Here is a 19,504-nt window from a genome sequence, read left to right on the forward strand (position 1 = left end):
AGCATCTAATCTTGTCTATCAGCAAATTTTATAGCACTAAGTGAACAGATTATCATCTGTGGATTGTTCAGGCTGTAAAAAGGTGACACTGTTTTTGATAGGCAGTGTTTGGATGCTCACTGCTGGACACCTTGCTGTCAATGTAACAACATGTAAAACAACAGTGGCAGATTTATTCCACTGTTTACTTTAGTGAAAATCAGTGTCTGAGGTTGTGGTTCTTGTTTGTTCCTGGGTTTGTTGATATCTTAAGTAGCAAGACTTTGTGATACTGTTGTTGAGACAGTGTGATAATGCCCTGCAAATTTGTACACATTTCAGTTTGAGGTTACATGATAGCACCCAGGGGGCTTTAAACTGGTCTTTCTTTGAAATTTAAAAACAGGAAGTCTAAAATCCCTCCATTAATCCCTGCCTTTCAACCCCTCCTATATTTCAAGAAACAAATAGGCCTGAGGCCTCATGTGGTCTCAATAAAGGTTCAAGGTCAATATAGAGATGGGGATAGTACTAGAGTCCATAGGCTCCCTGGGGACTATAAGAGTAAGGTGAGAACTGTGCAAGAGAGTTTCTTTCTTAGGACAGAATACTGGTTCATAATACAATTGCAGTTGAATACTGACCCCTTTGGATCTCAAGTAGGGGTCAGTGGGAAAGAGTTGTGACCTGATAGTGTGAAGGGATTTGTTGTTCTCATTATTGGATTGTGCTCCTTGTTCAATGGATGTGTCTGTGATGAACTGCTGAGATTGCTAGTTGGGACATGTACCCATGTACTTGTTGGGTGGCCACTGGCCAGATGCATTCATTATTATATTGTGGTGCCTGTTAATGGTTTAAATTGAGGTGCCTTACTGAGGATCTGAACAGCATAGCAATAACTTTTTCTAAAGAAATGTATTAGTAATAAAAATATATGAATTACATGATTATTAATAACTGTATTGAACCTAACCAAATAAGCCTATAATTGTCTGTATTTACAGGACTCCTGTGAACTACTGAAGACTTGCAGAAACGTTCTTCTTTGAAAACAAAATATAGCATCAACATTATTGTATGCTTTTATGAAAGAACATTTTGCACAGAAGGCAGCAAGTGTAACAGTCATAATGAGTGGACAATTAACATCGTCAGTTTCAATAATGTAAGTCTTGGATATACCATACATGTTTACAAGTGTGTGCTAGAAGTCACTATCACTGTGGAGTATGTTGAACATGGAGGCTGACACCCGGTTGCTGACCCGCTTGCTGATGACAGCATGGCTACTGTCTTTGCTGCTGTGTCATCTGGTCTTATCAGCACCACTAGAACAACTTCAAGGTAAAAGACTTCCCCACTGTAAAATGTGGCACTATTTACAGTGTTTTCTCTTTCTTACCTGTTGGGAATGAGACCGGTAGGGGGGCATTTTAAATGGGAAAAATCATGTTGTTTCGCGTAACATTGGGATATTGGTGTTGCATTGATTTTTTTTTACCATTTTGGGAATGGGGCCGGGTTCCTTTGGCTTTGGATAATGATGTAGTTTTGACTACATTTGAGAAATTTGTTGTTTTTTGTTTGTTTGTTTTTGCTAAAATATACTTTTAACATTGAGATTAAAAGTGATTTCAATATTACATTTACCAAAGTTAAACTTGTGCAACTGGATTCGAGAACATTTGGAAAAGTATAAAAATAAATCCATTTGGGAATGGGTCCCTCTACCAGACCCAAATATTAATGAAGAAACCTACTGTGTTGGTGTTTTTTTGCAAATACTTGAAATTGAGATTAACAGAATTGTGTTTTATATTATCTAAGGTTCAACTAGTCTTATAGACCCGGATAGGAAAATTAAACTAAATATTGTACTTTATTTTTATGTTATTATTTTATATCTTCATTCAGGAGTTATTGGCTGTCCTTAGTGAAAAATATACTTTTTGAGATTGGGAATGGGCCTGAACTTCAGCCCCAAATTTTACCAAGAAACACAGTAAAGGACTCGCACCTCTTTTAACTGTGGCTGTGTTTATAGCCCTGGCCACAGGGATATGTTATGAGTGATTGTTTATGATTTGTCTTTTCACCAGAGGGCTTTATCTGTCATTTTGTGAAAAATGAAATTTCATGGATGCTGCACATTTGTTATAGTATTGCTGTTAACAACTTCTTAGATGTATTTTTATCTTCAAGGGACCGCTTAATACCTAAACTGCATTCTACCATACCAAATAAATTATGATTATTAAAGCCATGAAGTTTCAGTGAAATATTATACCTTTTATTAGCCCTTTGTTATCTCATTGTTGGCAAATCAGAGGTAAACTAAGTAATACCGTCACTAGATATTTTAATTACATTTTGAACAGAAATATTTGTATGCTTGCAATGCTAGGTGTTTTTTCCAACATTTTGGATCCTTTGGATTGCAAAAGGATGCGTCGTTTTAAATAAAATTGGTAAATAAGTGTTGTTGTTTTGCGTAAATAACAAATACTTAAAAATCGAGAACAAACCTGATTTCTATATTATATTTTATGAGGTTCATCTCATAGAGTTGGATGGGAGATGAACTGAATGTTGAGACTGTATTAAAAAAAAAAAAAAATATTTTAGAAACCTTTCCTTGGGAATTTTGAGATATTATTTGGGATAAAAATATATGCCTTTTTAATCGGGAATGGGTCCCTCTACTGGCGCCGAATTTGACGGAAAAAACACACACTGAATGCTAGGTATTTTAAATACATTTTAAACACATACAATTGAAAACTTAATTTGCATTTACTAGGGCTGCAACAATACGCCAAAAACCGTATTGCAATATATTGTCAGTTAAAAAACCCGTATTGCAATATATTGCGATATATTGCTAACTTGTGCCAGAATTATTATCAATCACCAGCTTATCACCAAAACCAACTTAATTAAATTAACATAACCTTTCTATTGTGTGTTTAAAGCATATTTATTGCTCAGTTCACAGTTAAACTTTGTAACAAACTATTTAACATAACACAATTGTTCAAAAAACTAATTTAACTTTACTTCATGTTTTTCTTAAGAAATATTAGCATGTCCACTTTGTCCGAGTCCAAGCTTGCACGCTGGGCACTTAAAATGTCCCCATGCAGTGCTGAAAACACGCTCAGAGGGGACACTCGTAGCTGGGACACACAAATACTTTCGTGCAAGCATAGCCAACAGTGGCAAACTACCCTCATGTTCTCTCCACCAAATGAGTGGGTCAAGTTCTAAACCCAATAAATCACACTTCAGATTCTGAAACATCTCCTCTGTAGCTCGCTGAAGTCCTGAAGGAACTGCATTGGTAGGCTTTGAAGGTTGAACAGCCATGACATCACTCAGGAAGGATGCTAAGCCACCTGCTCTACTGGAAATCTGCTTTCCCTCACTAGGGTCAGCTAGAACTGCAAACCAATGAAAATTATATTGTGTTATAAAAAATATAATAATGGTTATAACTTATAATATTAAAGTTTTACATCATGTGTGTGTTCTGTATCATACTGTTTACATAATAATGGTGATATTAAATTATTAACACATAGTCACACATAACATTTACTAAAAAATTGAAATGATTTCAATTATTAATTTTCTGTGTGACTGTATGTTGATATTTTAAATGTATTCTCTATTATTGGGATTAGCCTGTGTGGAACAAGTATTCTGACCAATACTAAGTAACTAGTATCTAACTACTAACTATACGCTTTATCAATAAGTTTCACTGATTTTAAATAAATTACAAATACTTTATATTTTATTTAAAAAAGTATTATTAATTAATATCTAAAAACAATAAAGTGAGTGTTACTGTGTTAGTGCAACAATGTCAGTCACACTACTCACAAAAAAGTTACATTACTGATTACTGAATACATGTAACTGTTAAATGCTTTCTCAATTTTAATACCAGTGACTTTCTGTTGTGATGAGTCCGGGCTAGGGTCATCCACTACGCTAGGTACTAGACTTGCGGCACTAGAAATGACCCTGTTGCTTACAAGGAGACCATGAGCGTCTGACAAGTATGATGTTTTGCATCTAGGATCAAGCAAAGCAACCTCCTCTAGAAACATCTTCACACTGGCGCTGGAATATCTGAATAAGAAATAACACATTCCTAAATCCTAATAAGTAATAAGATATTTAATTCTGAAAACATGGGATCCGAGATAGTGATAGAATGGTTGTATAAACTTGTCTGGATTGTTTTGGTGACTTTCTCATTTATTCAATCATTCATATTTTGCTATAGTATAAAAGCCTATGCTAACTGTTTGGGATGGTGTAGTGGATGTGGTGTCCGCCAAGTAATTGGGAGTTCATGGGTTCGATCCCTACTCGGGTAGCGTTTTCAAGGTTTCATTATCTCCTCCATAGACAACACATACTGTTTATTCCCAGGAAAAGGACTCGATAGTGTAGATAAAAGCCAAAGGCTTTCAATGCGAAAGAGCTTAAATAAATGGGTTAAAACAAACTGTTGGGGTTTCTTATGAATATTGAAAATCAAAAGCACCAAAAAGTTAAGCTACAATGTTACCTTGGCTTCAGGTCATCAGCAATTGTCTGCTTCAGCTGTCTTATTGCTGGCATGTCTGTGTCATTAAAAGTCAGGGCTTGTTCTAACAGCTTCTTTTGAAGAGGCAAAATCAGGGACGCAGTTGGACACGATTCTTTGCAGAGACCTGTAGACACTGTTCTGAGGGGGATGAGAACAGACATTACATTTTCAGCGAGGGTCACATCTGCATCAGTTAAAGTTGTAACATCCTTTTCCTTTGAACGAATTTCTTTGCTCATGAGAGCAGCATACACTGCTGGTTGCAACTCAAGGAAACGCTCTAACATATCAACGGCAGAGTTCCATCGTGTACTGACATCTTGGATTAATTTTACTGATCGCACCCCAACTACCTTTGAACACTCTTTCAGTGCAGCGGCTGCAGTTGTGCTACGATGAAAAAAAGACACAATTCTTCTTATTTGGCCTAGCAGTCGTGACACTCTGTTAATTTTCAATCCCTTTCGAGCAGCTAAATTCAGAGTGTGTGCGTAACAGCCCAAGTGATGCTGAAAGCCAACAATTTTTGCAGCCACCGACATATTAGCAGCATTATCAGTCACCAAAGCGGAACACTCTGGCAAACCCCACTCATTGATAGCATCTTGCAAAACATTGGCAATGTTTTCTCCTGTATGGCTTAGAGGAAGTTCCCGTGTTTGGAGAACATAATTATGAATTTGCCAGTCAGCTTAAATGTGTGTTGATGTAATGGTTACATACGATTCAGTAGCTCGACTGGTCCAACCATCGGTGGTTAAGGCCACCGATGAGGCTTTGGACAACTGCAATTTTACATCTGCTTTAACTTGATCATACATATCTGGGATTGCCGTTTCACTAAAATAAGTACGAGATGGCATGGTGTACCTGGGATCTAAGGTCTGAACAAGTGCACGGAATCCTTCATTTGACACAACACTAAACGGACGAAGGTCTTTGACAATGAACATTGCAATTTTGTCAGAAATGTCTTTCAGACGAAGGTCGATATTGGTCAAGTTTGTGGCACACTTCAACAAGTGTTGGCTGTCCTAACATGCGTCGTGGTGCTTCGTCCGATTGTTTACCTATTCCATCAGATTTAAGGAAAATTCGGTGGTGTCGCTCTAAGTGAGAAAACAAATTTGATGTTCCCCCACTATATTTTACATCATCCTTAAACCTGTTGCAATATCCGATTCCTACTTCGATTTTGTTCGTTCCCCTCTTCCTTTTCAAACGAAAATACGGCCAAACAACACTTTTTCCCTTCAAATTGTCAATAAACTCAAACTCCGCGTCCGTTTCGCCTGCCATTTTGAGAACCATTATAAAAGCCGACACGAAGAATAATAACCCGAAAGAGACTTTGGGCTAGATTGCACTTAATTTTTGTTGATAATAACATCAATTTACATTTGTATTGTGAAATGAATTGTTTTGTTTGTTGTTTTTTTTCGTATTTTCACAGCTTCATCTGAAATTTTACAGTATGACATGCGGAAGCATATCGTGCGGACTCCCATCACGGACTCTAGACAAGACAATAAACGCTCCGTGCTCCCATGTAACGAAGCTAATCCGTACAATAGACTTTTTTAATTGCTACTTTTACGTAACATATTTTTACTTACCATCGATTTGTTTTGTTTACCGTGTTATCATTATTTTAGATGTTTTTTTCCTGACGAAATGAGGATTCTTTTTTTTAGAATTTTTGTACCGGTATGATGAAAATCGTATCGCGATACGATATGCGGTTTGCGTATTGCGATATATACCGATATACCGGTATATTGTTGCAGCCCTAGCATTTACACTATAAAACTTCCTTAGTGTACTTGACAGGTGATTTTACAATAAGTAGTGCAGCACAACCAATTAATGCTTACATATTAAATAATTACATCTTCAGTCAAGTATGTAAAATGATGTTTGAAATTCATTAGCAGTAAATCATACTTTATAATTATATTCAACAGTTGCAGTAAAATTCAATACAGCTTAAAGTTACATTTATCAAACATTTGCATATTACAATGTAGCCGGTCTCTGGGAAAATTGGGTTAAAACCATGTGCATAAAGTGTCGTCCTTCCGTAGCCTGCGTAGTTTGCACAGGCTAACCATTGATGACACTTTAGCATAAACTGGATTTTTGCTGAGGAGAGGTATCTTTTAAACAAAAAATAAAAGCCGAAAGTGTTGTCCTAGCTTAGCCTGTACGGACTGTATGTTGAGACTGATTGTTTAAACTAATTTTTGAGACTGAATTAAACAAATGTTTTTTGTTTTTTTTAATTTAACCTTTAAATGGGAATTTTCAGGTATCATTTGGGATAAAAATAATAATACTTTTTTCAATTGGAAATGGGTCCCTCTACTCGCATGAAATTTGAACGAAACAACACACACTGGGTATTTTATAAGGGTGTCACGGTACGCCGTGGGACGGTATATCGTAATAGTCTCCCCTCGGTACGGTTCACGATATGCCTCCGAGTCCGTACGGTATGGTACGGTATGGCATTTTCCATGACGCATTTCAAGGGAAGTAACTGTAATTCGCCCATAAAAATGGTAAAAGTTGAATTGCAATCACCTCCAACGAGCTTCTAATAAAAAATATAGAAGCATTTTGTTTTATCAGTAAGAAAGTGGTAGGCGTTTATTTCGTATAAACATTTGCTTTATATCATGACTTTAGTTGCTACGAATTTCCTAAGCAGGAGCTGTAATTTTGTGATTCCGCTGAGAATTTCGCAAATTCTTTGAAACCATTAAAATTAAATTTCAACCACTCAAAAATGTGCTGTGTCGCCTACGTCACAAGACAAGTTGCAATATTTGACTGGTTCTATGAATTGCCCTTGGAGTTTTTTACAGCACAAGCAAAGATAGCCAGTTTGACTAGTTGGTAAATATGTTTTATTTTTAACTTAAATATTCTATTGAAGTAAAAGAAACATAAAGCAGTCCGTATTTTTTAAACATATTCATAATTTTGTGTTCATATTTAATCAAAGTTTCAGATTTGTAAAAAATAATAACTAATTGTCAATTCGTGTACTTTCATGACATTACATAGTATTCTGTATATTGTTTGACACAGATGTAGAGGTCTTCGAATAAAATTTAAAAATGGTTTTAAATGGTTTGCATGTTGTTTCCATCTGACGCTACATATCGTGATATGTATTGTATTGTACACACTGTACCGCGATACGTATCGTATCGTAAGGTGAGCGTATCGTGACACCCTTAGTATTTTAATAACATTTCGAACATGGTTATTTGTGTGGACTTCACAGGCTAATCTGGAACGAAACTTTAACCCTTTCAGTGCGGGAACCTAATTTTAAAGGCCTTTGCAAACAGTTTGGATCCAGATGAGACGCCACAGAACATGGCGTCTCATCTGGATCCAAACTGTTTGCTATTCTGATAGTATTCTTTGAAAAAAAATGAAGAAAATGCTTATTTTACAAATTCAGCAGACGACATTTTAGCAGACGACAAATTTCCCAGCATGCAAAGGGTTACTCATGTGCATGTAACCCTGTTTTCACAGAGCCAGACTCGTATTGTTGTAGATTTCCCCATCAACTCAAATCTATGCTTTAGCCTATATTTTCAAACAATTTATCCTCCTCTGGTTAAAATGTCAGTGTTATGACCTCTGTCCCCAGTATCAGTCTGGGGTGTTTGTTTTTGGATAAACATGGTCAGATACCCGTTTTATGAACTGTCTTCCAGGGAGAAAACACATTTGGGTTATCATTTAATTTCAAAGCCACGTGAATTCTTCAGTATCTTAGGAAATGTGTTCATAATTTAGACCCTCCAGATTTGTTAGTGTTTTGATAGGAAACTGGCAGAAAGACTTTTTTTCAAGTCTGAAGGATCTATGAAATTAATGGCAAAGCAACATTTAAATAAATCTGTCTCTTTTATGACGGATTATTTCATCAAAATGAAAGACAGCCTCAGCAATTAAGTTGTCAATTTTGTAATTATCATGTTTGTTATTAAGGAGAAAATTGTTGCACTTGGGTAAATACTTGCCTATTTTTTTCTCAATATTCTATCAGTTGTTCTTAAATATTTAATAAAAACGTATCTTAAGTGGTAAATAGTTAATATTTAATAAACTGCACAATGAGTTATTGAAATAGGATGGCATCCAAGGAAGTATTTATCAGGGAAAGATGAAGTTACGATAGGAAACATATGGTTGCCATTGTGATCATGGGATATTTCCATGGGGAACCCAGTGGGCTTGGTCCGGGTCTGGGTTACATCAAACTAACTGTATGGTGTAGTGTAACCTAGTGCGGATGCTAAATTTTCTAGTTGCATGTTAGGGGAATTTAAGATGTCTTTCTTGCATTTGAGACTATTGTGGATTCTTGTGGTTTCATCAATTGTGCGTCTAGTTCATTTTCAGTGCATGGTCAATTAAATCAGGAATGTAGGATTTTATGATCCTTTTCTTATTTTTAAGTTGCGTTCTAAAACAATTTTACAAATGCAAGAAAAATAGAAATCATGTAGGAAATGTCGGTCATGTCATTGTAGCTTTAGCCAACAATCTGCATTGGGGTTCATGATTGTAACCAATCTGTTGTCTATAGTGTAAAAGAAAGTGCACTGCAATAATATTAAAGGTCGCCGTGGTGTAATGGATATGGTGTCCGCCTAGCGACCGGGAGGTTACGGGTTCGATCCCCACCATGGGAGCGTTCTTTAGATCTCCCCAAAGACACCAAGTACTGGTTCTAGGCCCAGGAAACGGACTCGAGAGCATTTATATAAGCCTTAGGCTTTCGATGCAATCGAGCTAAAATAAATAGGTTTAAACTAATATTCCCCCCCCCCCCCTCCCCCCCCCGACATAGATACAGATATCTTAATTTGAGGTCAAATTCCTGTTTATTAAAATCTACTTTCTGTCTGGGTTTAAATGATTGCTGTATACAGATAAGATATTGTCTTCCTCAAGCATTGGGACATCTCACCATAGATTGATTGCCTGGGAGATTTCTTGGAGTGGATTTTTGCTTTCATTACTTTCTTGTTACCTTATATTTACCTCACACCAGTTGAATGCATAACAGGAGGGCTACCATAATGATTGGTGTTGTTTAACCTTCTCCTATGAGATTATAGTAATACTAAATTATATTCTGGAACAAAACCACTGAATGTATTGCACTGGCTGAACGGGGAACAGTACATGAACCCAAACATGAGTATGCCATGAAAATCTGTTATGGACATGTCTCAATATTATTATATTAGACATGGTTATGGTCATTGCCCTGTCCAAGTACAGGTAAGAAAAGTTTTGTTTTTAATAAAAAATAAAATATTTTCGCAAAATAAAATATTTCGCAAATTAAATTTAAAAATGTGTTTTTGTGTCTATTATGTCTGTCATATGCATCAAAAACAAAGGAAACAACAAATACTTAAAAAGAGATTTATAACTTAAGTGACTACTAACAAAGCTTTTCTGCTTGAAGGCACCTGCTGTGCTACCAAAGAATTAGTGGATGTTCTCCTTTGTGTTTACTCAACTGGTACCAATAAGGTTCCCAACAGAGGTGCCAGACAATGGCCAGTCTTGTGATGAAATCTGGGCACCAATGTGTCCAGGTTTGGGGAAAGTGTGCACCTGCAGTAAAATGACTCGGTATTCGGGCCCTGTTCCCAATGGAAAAAAGTATATTTTTCCCAAATGGGAACTAAAAATTCCCAATTGAAGGTTTACTCAAATTTATTTATTTTTTGTTCAATTAATTTTTTTTAGATATCATTTTGTTCATCTCCCATCCTGCAATATAAGTTTAGCCTTAGTAAAAACAATACTGATAAAAACACTTCTATTCTCAATTTGAAGATTTTTTTTTCAAAACAGCAACAACACTCATTTCCCAATTTTAGTCAAAATGTGGCAAATTTTCCCAATTCTAGGGACCTCCATTCCCGTATGGTGAAAAAAACAAACTGGTATAAGGTTCATATTACTGTTATTTATTTTCCAAACAGAAACAGTTTTCAAACAAGTGATCAAAGAAGCTTGAAAATGTATATACACATAAATATGACTTGTTTGAATTGTATTACATTTTGAAGTACGTGGACGTTCAACTCTTTCAATTATGAAATGTAGTAGACCATTCGGCTGCCATTTATGTTTATGATCTGAGTGCTTGATATTAGTGGCTGTGTATAATATACCCATCCTTTAAGTGATGTTATATATGTTTCTATATCCTTTCTGCATGGGTTGGCAAAATGTTTTAATAAAGGTGATAAATAATTGTGATAAACTTGACAAATGCATTAAACCATCATTATTGAGAGGGGAATAAGATCAGATAAATATGTTAATTTCTAGTGGGTATGCTAATTGTTGAAATTGATAATATGCGGTAATACGCCATTAAAGTGCTGGAAGATGTTTAAGCATATATAATGAAAACAAGCCTTCTAGTTAAACAATTAGGTACCCAACATAGTCACTTAAAAGAAAACATTTTTTCAATGCCATATAAAGCGGATATAAAATAGACAATATTAGCCAAAGATGTTCAACATTTATCAGTGCTATGCTTTAACAATTGCACACTGTGCTTGTTGCAAACATATTATATTAACCCTTAGATACGTATTTTGAAGCAGTCCCTTAGAAAGTTAATTTAATTAAAGATCTTTTTTACTAGATTCAAGTTTTCAAGGCTTTGTTTCCAACCCTTAGATACATGTTCTGATGAGTAGCAAACAGCATAGTTACTCGCAGGCTGTTCTGGTTTTATGCTGGTTGCAAAAGCCATTTTCATTTTGCTTTTGAGTGGGAAAGGGTTAATTACATGGACGTTAAACAAACCATATATGTAAAGAGTATATAAATGGTAGCGATAAAAACACCCAACCACCCTGCTTTATAGCGTTTTGTATTAAACATGTAGCCATCATAGTTTCATTATGTTGTTTTTTCCTCAACATCAGAGGCTATGCAGTGTTTCATGCTGAATAAATTACTCTAAAAAATCGTGACGCTGCCATCTGTTGCAATTGATTAAAAGATTTTCTTCTTACGTTGGGCTTGCATTCTCTAGGTTTGATATTTTACTATGAAATTCTTGGCATATTTCTGAACGTTACTCGTAACTTGCTGGGGGGGGGGGGGTCAGACCAGTTTATGGCACTCCAACATGCGGCTTTATAGCTTTATGATGTATCTATATTGTTTATTATAGAGCTCTATTAGACAACTTTCTAGTATTAGTTGTACATTAGATGTAGGTATAGTTAAATGGGGTTAATTACCACATATCTTGGTTCATTATTAATACTTTTCTACTAAAATAGAAACAAAAGAATTTGTCATGTGGTTTGTTAATGCCACTTCATGAACATTATGCCAGATTCTTGGAAACGTTACATTTAGGCCGTGCTCTGGGAAAACTGGGCTTAATGCATGTGCACAAAGTATATTACAGAATAAGCCTGTATCTACACAGGCTAGTCATGGACCACACTTTCCCCTTTGATGAAATTGTTTGTTTAATGGAAGTATCTTTTTTATGAAAATCCAGTCTAAAGTTCATGGTGTAGTTACATAATTTGTCACCAATAACAGGTACTTCTGTACTTGGAAAGTCATATAGTCCTATTGCAGATGTGGCGATAAGAGAAGCTAATCCGTGCGATAATTAGGTATTATCCATGTTGAAATGTCATAAAAAAGTGGCTTTTCGTGTAAGTGGTAAGGCTCACAAAGTGTAAAGGAGTTGTACTTGTAAGTTGTATATAGGTTTTCTTACTGCGTGTAGCAATAAAAAGAATGATGGTCTGATTTTTGGATGTCTGCAATTGTACATGATCATGAAATATATCTTACTCTAGAGTTTCCATGCAAACTCATATATCTGAACCAGTTTAATATCATTCAAGAATTTACCTCTTCAAAATACAAAGACTTTGCTTCATAACATCACCGAATCTTTTGCCCTCAAAATAGTTTCATGATTGTGCATAACTGTATTAAGTATCAAAAAGACCTATTATATGTCCAGTCATTTCACATCCCCTAATTTGAAGCTGATATTGCCATGTTGGTGACTTGATAGGGCCATTTTATCACGTATTACCTCAGAAAGGCAATGATGCACACATTTGTTGAAGGCCCAGGACAATCATAGCTCTGCAGACACATGCAGATGGTGTTCATGAAGCCATGTAATATGGTTGCTTTTTTCTGCTATATGTGTCATTTTTCACGTGTTTTATACATCTCTCTTCAGTCTTCATGGATCAGACATTTTGCTTGGGCAGCTATCTGGAACTGATTTACTGATTATTTTTCTCTTAATTATAACTCAAGAAATATCTGCACAATAAGCAGTATGGGTCTCATATTGCTGTGAGATGATGATCTATTTGGTTTATAAATCAGAGCTCCAGATAAGGGTCGTATTTTCGTAGTTCTTTTCGCGTATTAAACATCTTTGTGGTGCTTATATAGAATGGTTATTAGGTTTGTTTAACAAAGCGCATTTTTTCCAATAAAAGCGGCGTATAAAGTCTATCTGTCAAAAAACAATGGCGGTGCCCAGAGAGCGTCCTAAAAACTGCAAAGCGTCCAAAAACACGCTTTTAACATATTGTACGCAAAGTGAGCCGAAGTTAAATGTTTAGAAAGACATTATAGAAAAGATCTTATACGATGTTGTATGTTCAGTTGCCGACACAGTCAGAAAAGCTAAACAAAAACGCCACACGACGGGTCCAAACTTAAACACAAAAAAAACATTGAACGAGTGGAAGGGACAAGTTCCGTGGCTAATCGTTGAAAAAATTGAAGGGATGACCCGTTTTAATTGTGAAATATGTAAAAATTCATCTAAGGCATGCAATCTAAGCACAGTTTGGGCATAAAAAGGTATTTGAAAAATACAATTGTATAATACTGAAAAGACACTGTTGAACTGGAATAAATAAAGTTGCTAGTATGTTTATTTTGATTTTTTTGCATCAAAATAACTATTATAATTTATTTTTAGGTCATTTAGAAAAAATAACAATTATTTTCCAAAACTTAGTAGTAACGTTAAGAATAAAATGTCAGAGTTAAGAATTCTTTTTGAAAATCTGGTAGTAATTTAAGAATTTCACAAAACCTTATCTGGAGCTCTGTAAATTATAGTTTTTCACCTTGCATTAACAAAATTTATGTAATTTCAGCTAATTACTACATTGACTTGTGTGTTTGTAGTTTTTAGTAATGGAAAAATGAATTAATGAGCAATTAATCAAATAAAGAAAAAATTGATGTATAATTATGTACTTCTAATATTTGTGTATATTTCCCCTGGTTCAGTAAATTTTCAAAATGGTTCATATTACAGCAATATTATTTATTTTTTATCTCTGTTAAGACAGTAATCTAAAATAGCAAACTATTGGGCCTTGTTCTGATAAAACTGGGCTTGATGCAAGAGTGTAAAGTATCTCCCAAGATTAGTCTGTACAGTCTGCACTGGCTAGTCTGGGGAAACACTACGCTTGATGTAATTTTGTGTTTAAAGGAAGTCTTATCTAAGTGAAAATCCAGTCTAGATGGAAATGTGGTCCCTTAAGTTATTAGCCTGTGCAAACTGAATAAGCCAATCTGGGAAGACATTTTACGCACATGCCAAGTTTACACAGAACTTTGCTCTATTGGTGAGATGGAACTTGTATGTTCATTTGTGATTGACATGGGAGGTGAGCTGGACTAAGTAATACAGCCTGACCTGCAGTCCAAGCTGTCCAGAACAATTAGTGCAAACCGACCTTAGTGTGGGAACTATCCTGTCTAATCATATCACTGTCTGACACAATTGGACACTAAAGAGCTTTGATTTCCTGACTTGTAAATATGGGGGCAAGTCTCCTGTATCAAAATTATTTGTTTGAAATTTACAGATGGCTTATCATGTGCATCACAAACATGCCCAATATATTTTGCACCAGTTTTGGCTTGGAAAAAGTCATAAGTAATCGTTACACATTTTGTAAAAAGAAATTAACATTGAGCCTTGCTCTGGGAAAACCAGTCTTAATAAATGTGCATAAAAAGTTGTCCCAGATTAGCCTGTGCAGTCCACACAGGCTCAAAATTTCAGGGACAATACTGTTGGCTTTTATCGTATTTTTTGCTTAAAGGAAGTCTCTTTGCAGTGAAAATCAAGTTAAGGCAGAAAGTGTCGTCCCTGATTAGCCTGTCTGGGACTACACTCTAGGCTAATACAGTAAGCCCTGTTTTCCAGTGTGGCTCCATTGTATTCCAAATCGATTTTTCAAAAAGCATTGTATTCTTGAGCAAAAAAACAACAACATAAGTGTTAACTGATGAGTAGACTTTTATCACTCAATTGTTGGGCTTATCTGCTGGATCATCAAGCTTTTCTGGCCAGTTGAGGCCTAACAGGGTGTCCAAGTGGTGAGTGGTGTTATCATCAGGGGGCTAATTGGCTGCAACAACAAGCTAATTGATCTCAGATAGCCACCCCTTAGCAAGGTGCTTGGGCTGTGATTGCCTGATGGCTGCTGCAGATTAACGGGATTATGTTGGAAAGTGCTGTGGTGGTAGAAGGTGAAGGGAATCCTGAGAATTGATGCATTACCGTCAGGTGAATACTGTGCAAATGCCTGGTGCCATCATAGAGAATCTGAAATACTTCTCTGGTAATGTCTGGTCATTCCTTCCCATAATTACTGTGCATCTGATGATTTTTTTATGACAAAAAATGAATATTTTTGTTCAATTCAAATAATGGTTGTTGTATTTTTTTCTGCATATTTTTGGTCTCCGCAAAACAATTGCATTCTGTCCCTGCATTCTTTCCTTGTTATCCATATCTAGTCATTACATACATTAAGATAAAGGCAGTGATCTTTTCTGTTTATCTTTGCAGTGTCTGCTCTGTGTCACATTTAATTAGTTTAAACCATATTTAATCACAGTATAATGTTATCAAGGCTCTAGCTAACATTGTTTCACTTTCTGTCTTAAAAATAAATAATAATAATACACCAAACAAATCAGTGCTTTTTTGGTCAAGTTTTGATCCAACTTTTGGCCTCAGTCCAGATGTCAAAAAGTTCAATATTTTTCCAAATGTCTGCTTAAAATTCCCAATTGTGGGTTTTCAAAAAAAAGGATTAACACAAATTTTGGGGTAAATAAAATGCAACATTAACCCATTTATGCCTAGCGTCCTGAAAAAAGGACATTGCAAACAGCGTAGACCCAGATGAGACGCCGCATAATGCGGCGTCTCATCTGGGTCTGCGCTGTTTGCTTAAAGGAACTTCTGTAAGAAATATTCTAAATATAGAAATAAATATACTAGACATCCCTAATTTTGGAAATAAATTGATCCAGTTTAGAAGGATGGGAGAGTCCACTAGGCATAAATGGGTTAATTTAATTTCCCTATCCAGCTCTATGGGATGAGCCTTAGTAATTATAAATTGTTATACCTTTGTTTGCCAAAAAAAACACGCAATTTCCCATTATTGTCAAATAGATGTGATTTTTCTTAATTCAAAGGGACCTAACTCTGCTAATATCCCAGATCGTTTTCATTTTGAAACTTTCATTTGGGTTGACTTACTTTTCTATAGCCTGGACAATACTGCTCTTCAGAGTGTTTTTTGCAAGGAAAACTAGCCACTTTAGGAGCATGTTTGTATCAAACTGGAGTGCCTGTCCCTCCAAGCCATCTACACCATCTTCACACTGGGGTGAGAATTGTCCCAACTGCTCTTAGGAGCAATATGAATCATGGAGGTTTACCTTTGCAATTTGATTTAAGAGTAGTTGTGAGTGCGTGTAAATAGTTGTCATAGTTTGCTACTGTTTGTATGGCCACTCAAGAATTAAATTGTATCCTCCACAAGGGTGATGGTCTGAAGATCAAAGCTGTGGAGTCTGAAACCTATCTCTGAGTAAAAACATGGTCATGCAAGATCTTGAATTATTTATGTAAGCTCAAGAGTGTCAATGATTACTAGCATTATTGTTGTTAATTAAAGATATAATAGATTAAAGAACTTCCCATTGATGCTGAGCCACCATAACTGATATTATTTTAGCAATTATCTTCCAATTATCTTGTAACCCCTATGATTTATTGAATTACGCAATAGCAGGTTTTGCAGGTTGTCTGTTGCATCAAGTCTGGGTTTGAATGAGGATTTAGGAGAATGCATATTGTCTCAATTAATTGCAGGTTAATGAAATAAGAACTGTTCTGTCTGTCTAAATGGGAATTTTCACAGTAGCTTTTTGTTAAAACAGATTTAATTTCCAAAGTTTGTACATGAAGAAATCCAATGTCCCCCAAATTTGTTCAATTAGAATAAAAATAAAGAGGTTTTTGCACTTAACGTGTTATTTAAATCAATTTGAATGAATTTAAAAATGTAAATAATTAAAGTCATACCTGTTTTTGTTTTCTGTTGATAGTCATGTCATTATTTTTTCTGTCTGAAACATGTGGCTGAATTAACAATACCTGTCTGACTAGGAAAGCTTCTCAGGAAATAATCTAATGATGAAACAAAACAATAATATTAGCTTTGCTTGTACACACAACAGAAATGTGTGGAGTTTAGAGAGAATGTTTCTATTCCTCAAATGTCATTCCTCAGCCGCTCAGCTTGTTAGGTTAAGAGCATTGAAGACATTGCTCAGTGAGGTACTGTAAATGAACACCCCCACTGCCATACCCACTGTTTGCCAGGCAGGATTGAGCACCCCATTTATCATGTTTGCCCATAACAGACACCCATAAATGTGCTTCCAAGTTTATTACAGACACTGAACAAAATTCCATAAAAAATGGGCACTTGAGCTAAAAATTCACCAACAATGCAGCCATAAAAAAAAACATTTGATGATATAATTCAGCTTTATAGTATTACCTTAAAGCTTTTATCCATCAAAGTTTATCTGCTGTTGTGTTATTTGGTCTTCAACGCGTGATGCCACATTCACTCTGCTTCATGGGCCTTTGGTTTTGTATCATAATAACCTTGTCAGTTTTTACTTTCAAGCGAATTAATTTGAGCCTCCTTCTGCAAAAAATGGGGCTTAATGCCTGTAAATCCAGTATTGTCCCTGATAAACCTGTGCAGTCTTTAATGCCTGTAAATCCAGTATTGTCCCTGATAAACCTGTGCAGTCTTAATGCCTGTAAATCCAGTATTGTCCCTGATAAACCTGTGCAGTCTTAATGCCTGTACATCCAGTATTGTCCCTGATAAACCTGTGCAGTCTTAATGCCTGTAAATCCAGTATTGTCCCTGATAAACCTGTGCAGTCTTAATGCCTGTACATCCAGTATTGTCCCTGATAAACCTGTGCAGTCTTAACCCTTAAAGCGCTGGAGCTGAATTTTAAAGGCCTTTGCAAACAGTTTGGATCCAGATGAGACGCCACAGCACGTGGCGTCTCATCAGGATCCAAACTGTTTGCTATTCTGATAGTATTCTTTGAAAAAAATCGAAGAAAATGCTAATTTTAGAAATTCTGCAGACGACATTTTTGCAGACGATAAATTTCCTAGCATGCAAAGGGTTAATGCCTGTACATCCAGTATTGTCCCTGATAAACCTGTGCAGTCTTTATAGCTGGCTAATAAGGGACGGCCCTTTCACCCTAAACTAGACTTTTGCTAAGAAGATGAAACTTGTTCAGAAGCTTTGTTCCAATGAAATCTCGGCCGAGTTCGAAACTGTGTTGTGCCGGCTCAAAAACTAGGTCACTAGGTCAAAAAAAAAGATAAACCTTGTAAACACTTTAGAAGTCACATTTTATGCCCAATCTTCATGTAACTTTGTCAAAATGTTTGTCTTAATGATATCTTGGTTGAGTTCAAAAGTGGTTCCGATCCGTTAAAAAACATGGCCGCCAGTGGGCGGGGCAGTTTTCCTTATTTGGCTATAGAGAAACCTTGTGAACACTCAAGTAGTCACAATTTCTGCCCTATCATCATTAAAGTTGGTCAAAACATTGGTTTAATTGATTTCTCGAACGAGTTCAAAAATGGTCGAGATCGGTGAAAAAACATGGCCGCCAGTTGGCGGATCATTTTTCTCTATATGTATATAGTTGCAGTTTTCCCTATTTGGCTATAGAGAAACCTTGTAAACACTCTAGAAGTCACCATTTTTGCCCAATCATCATGAAACTTGGTCAAAACATTGGTTTTATTGATATCTCGGACAAGTTTGAAAATGGTTGTGATCGGTGAAAAAACATGGCCGCCAGTAGGCGGGGCATTTTTCTCTATATGTATAAGTGAAAACAGTAAAAGTCACATTTTAGGCCCAATTTTCATGAAATTTGCTCAGAACATTTGTTTCCTTGATAAGAGAGTTGAGTTCAAAAATGGTTCCGGTCAGTTGAATAACATGGCTGCTGGGAGGGGGGCAGTTTTCTCATCATGCCCCCCCCCCCCCCCCCCCCTTTCGAAGAAGAGGGTTATATTGTTTTGCTCATGTCAGTTTGTCCGTCCCAGCGTTTTCATTAGGATTTTTTGTAGCAGGTTTTTGAGTTATTTGAGGAGGCCAACTTGTGCGAGCACCGAAGGTGCGAGTTGCTAGGGGGTCCGGGGGCATGCTCCCCTGAATTTTTGTTAAATAAAGGTGCCAAATCATGGCCTCTGAGCGATTTTGGGCACATAATGTACATGATTTTGCTCATTTAAAATAGAGGATATTTATGTGAATGGCAAAGAAAACATAAAGTCCTCAGTTTACATCAACTCTGCAATTATCAAGATTTTAATAAAGACAGATATAAATGTATAAAAAAAACATAAAAAAAGTAACACCAATTCGACTTTTAATAATTAATTTTACAAATAAAACAGAGTTT

At 36.0% G+C, this 19,504-nt stretch overlaps 1 protein-coding gene across 4 annotated transcripts in view; it reads left to right on the forward strand.

Moving 5' to 3' along the window:
• Window positions 1-19,504, forward strand: part of LOC127842413 (fibroblast growth factor receptor 2-like) — a 67,145-nt gene that overhangs the window by 12,886 nt on the left and 34,755 nt on the right. For all 4 annotated transcript variants that reach the window (XM_052371907.1, XM_052371905.1, XM_052371908.1 and 1 more), the window contains exon 3: window positions 987-1,326. In XM_052371907.1, the coding sequence (XP_052227867.1) occupies window positions 1,212-1,326 (115 nt within the window). In that variant the 5' untranslated portion in view covers window positions 987-1,211. The remainder of the gene's footprint in view (window positions 1-986; window positions 1,327-19,504) is intronic.

Source organism: Dreissena polymorpha, chromosome 8 (genome assembly GCF_020536995.1).
Source record: "Dreissena polymorpha isolate Duluth1 chromosome 8, UMN_Dpol_1.0, whole genome shotgun sequence".
NCBI lineage: Eukaryota > Metazoa > Mollusca > Bivalvia > Myida > Dreissenidae > Dreissena > Dreissena polymorpha.